Here is a 3,991-nt window from a genome sequence, read left to right on the forward strand (position 1 = left end):
AAAAAAAAAAACAAGGATAAATCCCAAACAAAGCCACGGCAACAAATATAATTAACAAAACACAATGATGCAATCATGGCACAGTGGTAGGGCAGCCTTCTGGGGAAAGAAAAGTTGCAGGTTTGATCCTCTGCTATGCTCAAATGTCATGGTGTCCTTGAGCAACCACTTTCTAACCGCTCCATTGGCACTTAAATTGCTACTGTATGTCACATGTGTGATGGGTCAAATGCACAAGAGATTTGTCATTGTATGAGTTCGTTTTTCAGAACTTTTTTCTAAAACAAGAAGCACATACATGATTATCAACTAAATCAAGCTCAGACGTCAGCAATCAGGCAGCGTGACAAGAAACAAAACCAAAACCAGTTTTACCAAATAAAACTGGAAGTAATGTCGATGCTAACAACACTGAAACAAAATAAACTGACTAAATGCAAGAGTAATACTGAAGCAAAAATAATAAATCCAAAAGACAAGTTAGTATTTTACTGCAAGCCTCACTTTTGTTGTTATGTATGTCTAAAATGAGTGTTAAAAGTTTTTTTGGCGGCATGTAGTTAAAACGTTTTAGATCCGGCACAATAAAAACATCACATACGCATTGGTAGTTTCCCCTTAATTTACAATTACATTATGCAAATGTTAAAACTGTTACATTTTATGCTGTCTTTTGAAATAAAGATAAGGAAATTGAATTGCTAAAATAAAATCTCCAAGTTTTTTCTTCTCATTGAAGCTCATAGATGCTCAGTTTGGCCTGTTAGTTGTTTGACTTTTAAAATTTGGGGTGAAGTTTATAAATGAAGTTGGATGTAGTCCATGGATTTATAACATTAATCTTCTACATGTTAATGACTTAATGTAGGCTGTATAAAGAAGCTCAGCCTGAGACATCCTGTTAGATCCTCATTCACTCAAATATCAAATTTGACTGTCTCCAGTAAAAGTGCTCTAATTGATGTTCCTCTGTGTGATAGTTAAAATGCTATATGGGCCATCTGATCATGACTGTTTATGGTTTAATTTGCATATATTTTCATATTTGGCATAAAAGTTTATAAAATGTATGCATCTGACTCATTTCCTTGCCACTGCAAGTCACAGCATTCAAGCCTCAAATTGATAGTTCCACTTTTCTCCATTAAAACTTTTTTGCAAACTAGCTGCCATCATTTACTAAAATAGGACTAGGGAATAAGAGCTTTATGGTGCAAAACCTGTAAGATGATTAATTTAACAAGTGATTGCTGATTCAGTCTGCTCAGAAAATCTATGGTTCACCTTTCAAAGCAGCTAAACAAAAAAAAAAAAAAAAAAAAAAAAAATTTAAAAGAGGTCTGGTTCAAACATTAAGCATCTACAGATGCACAGTTGAGAGCTTCCTGAAAGGCTGCATTACAGCTTGCTGTGGGAAGTCCTCTGCAAAATCACTAGAGTGGTGGAGGTGACAAAGTTACCAAAGCCTCCCTGCCTGAAAGGACATTTGCCACCTACTGAAGCTAGATTTACATTCATGGACAGGGTCTCAAGTGGAGTCAGGATGAGGACATCAAGTTTGGTAAGCTCAGGGTTTCAGGTTGCCTCTGCTTTTGACAAAAGTGGCTCTGTTGGCTGGTTCATTTCATGACTTAGTATGCATGTGCTGGGGAAGATCATAAGAGTGTGAAGCTCTAGGAGTCCACTTCAAATCCAAAGGCCATGGTTCTTAACCAGTAAAAAGGTGGAATTCCTTTGAACTGAAGTATTTGGGAGGAATGTATGATGGAGCCAGAGTGATTGCAGCACTGCCTGCAGCTAGAAAGGCTTTGTTCAGTGGCCAAGAAAGCTCAACTATAAAGCTACTCCGTTTATAGTTTCCCCTCTGCTTCAAATACTGCTCATTAGCAATATGGTTCTGGAGAGGGTTTGAATGAGGTTTTCTATGCTGAAGACAGTTTGACTCAGAACCAAAATCTACTCAAATATTTTTTAGTACAGCCCACTGGAAACTGACTAAAGACTGAACTGAGGAATTTTTAGCTTTAGAACATACGTGTCAAACTCAAAAGCCCAGGGGCCAAAAAGATGTGGAATGCAAAATACCGTTCCCCCCAGTCATCTTTGTCGAAAGCACCGATCAAATGAGAAACCGGTGACCAAGAGAAGGATGCTGGGCGTCTCTGGTTTTGTATCAATGTGGACCTTTACATCCTTCAAGAATATAAAATTTGTCAACTGGATTTACAAGTTAGTCAAGCTGGAAGGAGACCAAGAGTTTACATTTTAAATACATCAAGGAAATTTCTTTAAAACTTAAATGTCAAAAGCAAATTTTAATACTGCTAAAAAATTTGCAACAGGAGACACATGGTAAGATACTTTGCTTTAATTTAAACTTTAAAAAATGCACATGATACACATTGATTTTTAGAACAGGTAAAACATTCAGACTGAATCTCAACTCCATATTTTTAAAATACAAGTTGTCAAACACCCCCCTACACACAGAATTCCTTAACAGCTTCATGCTCCCCTCCCCCAATAACTTTAATCCATGTAGAGATTACAAAAACGTATGAGAACATGGTGCCCCATGGTAAGTGCAAACAAGACAGCATCCCTCATGTGCTCCAGTGGACACAACTTCACCTCCACTCAAAGTAGAACAGGGGTCGAAGTATAAGGACATTTCCATTCCACCTGAATGAGTAGTACAAGCTGGACTGGGTCATGACTGGATCAGCCATTGAGGGAAATAGCAGTGAGAACCACAGGGAATAACAGAGTTAATGTGTTGAACCCTGCAGCAAAACCACTGCAGGTGGTGCAGAGGGTGGCAAGAGTAGTGCTGACAGGTAGAGTGGTAGTGATTGTAGAAACGGTGCTCAGCTCTGTGCCATTCACTTCTGCCAGGGAGGTGGCGTTGGAAGTGGCACCCAGCACAGTGAAATTTGCTCCTGCAGTCAAGGCGGTGGCATTGGAACCGGAGCCCAGTACTGTGGCATTGGAACCGGAGCCCAGTACTGTGGCATTTGCAGCTCCTGCAACCAGTGCAGTGTTGTTGGAAGTGGCATTGGAAGCAGCACCCAGCACTGTGAAGTTAGCTCCTGCAGTGGCATTGGAAGCGGCGCCCAGAACCGTAGCGTTCGTCATTCCTGGAGCCAGGGCAGTGGTATTGGAAGCAGCACCCAGCGCCGTGACATTTGTTCCTGCTGCCAGGGAGGTGGAATTTGAAGCGGCGCCCAGCACCCCAGTTATAGTTTTAGCCACTGTATCGTTTTGTGCCAAAACCTGGAAAAGTGAAGCATTAATTTCCATAGTGTGTTGAATCAGAGACATTAAAGTTACAAGGCAGAATAGTTGACAATCGGACAGAAAAAAACGAAAATTAAATAAATTAAAAAAAAGGGGGGGGGGGGGAGCACTTCCTTTAATACTAGTACAGCACACATTTGATAATGTTGAGTACCATTTGGGAAGGGCTGAGAATAATCAAAACATAATCTTGAACAAGATTTCTAAAGTTAAGTTGGTCTGAACAAGTACAGTCTGAATCAGCTTTAAACTCACATGACAGATCAATTATCCAGTTAGGCATTTGTTAAACTGGAAAAAAAAAAAATATATATATAATTGCTAAACAAACCTGTGGTAAGAAACAGAGGACCAGCAGGAGAACAATGCACAACTTGTTCATCTTGGTGCGTGTGGTCAAGGAGTCCAACTGAGCTCTTCCAGCTGCTTCTGGAGATGAATGATGAAGATGTTGCTCTTGAGGTTTTTATTTTCTCACTGACATAATCAACTAATAGACCACACCTGCTGTGGTTGTGCTGCATTCAGGTGCACGTGTATATGTGGGACTCTGTCTCAGGCAGTTAACTTGAATGTCTTTGTTGCTTTCGTACAATAACATTAAAACAATCTTAAATAACTTTTGGTTTACTTTGAGATGTAAACACTCCACTATTTAAATTGGGAATAAGCCAAGAAAATGAGGGGCTTGGTG

General features: G+C 39.7%; 1 protein-coding gene across 1 annotated transcript; it reads right to left on the bottom strand.

The window, feature by feature from the left end:
- Nucleotides 1–2,352: 2,352 nt before the first annotated feature.
- On the bottom strand, nucleotides 2,353–3,762 carry LOC119427907 (uncharacterized transmembrane protein DDB_G0289901). Its single transcript, XM_037695568.1, has 2 exons — nucleotides 3,629–3,762; nucleotides 2,353–3,273 (listed from the first exon to the last, which is right to left on the bottom strand). The coding sequence occupies exons 1-2, from the start codon at nucleotides 3,677–3,679 to the stop codon at nucleotides 2,722–2,724; spliced, it is 603 nt and encodes a 200-aa protein (XP_037551496.1). The 5' UTR covers nucleotides 3,680–3,762; the 3' UTR covers nucleotides 2,353–2,721.
- Between the last annotated feature and the right edge of the window lie 229 nt (nucleotides 3,763–3,991).

Source organism: Nematolebias whitei, chromosome 21, assembly GCF_014905685.2.
Source record: "Nematolebias whitei isolate Nwh7 chromosome 21, NemWhi1, whole genome shotgun sequence".
In the NCBI taxonomy this organism is placed as follows: Eukaryota; Metazoa; Chordata; class Actinopteri; order Cyprinodontiformes; family Rivulidae; genus Nematolebias; species Nematolebias whitei.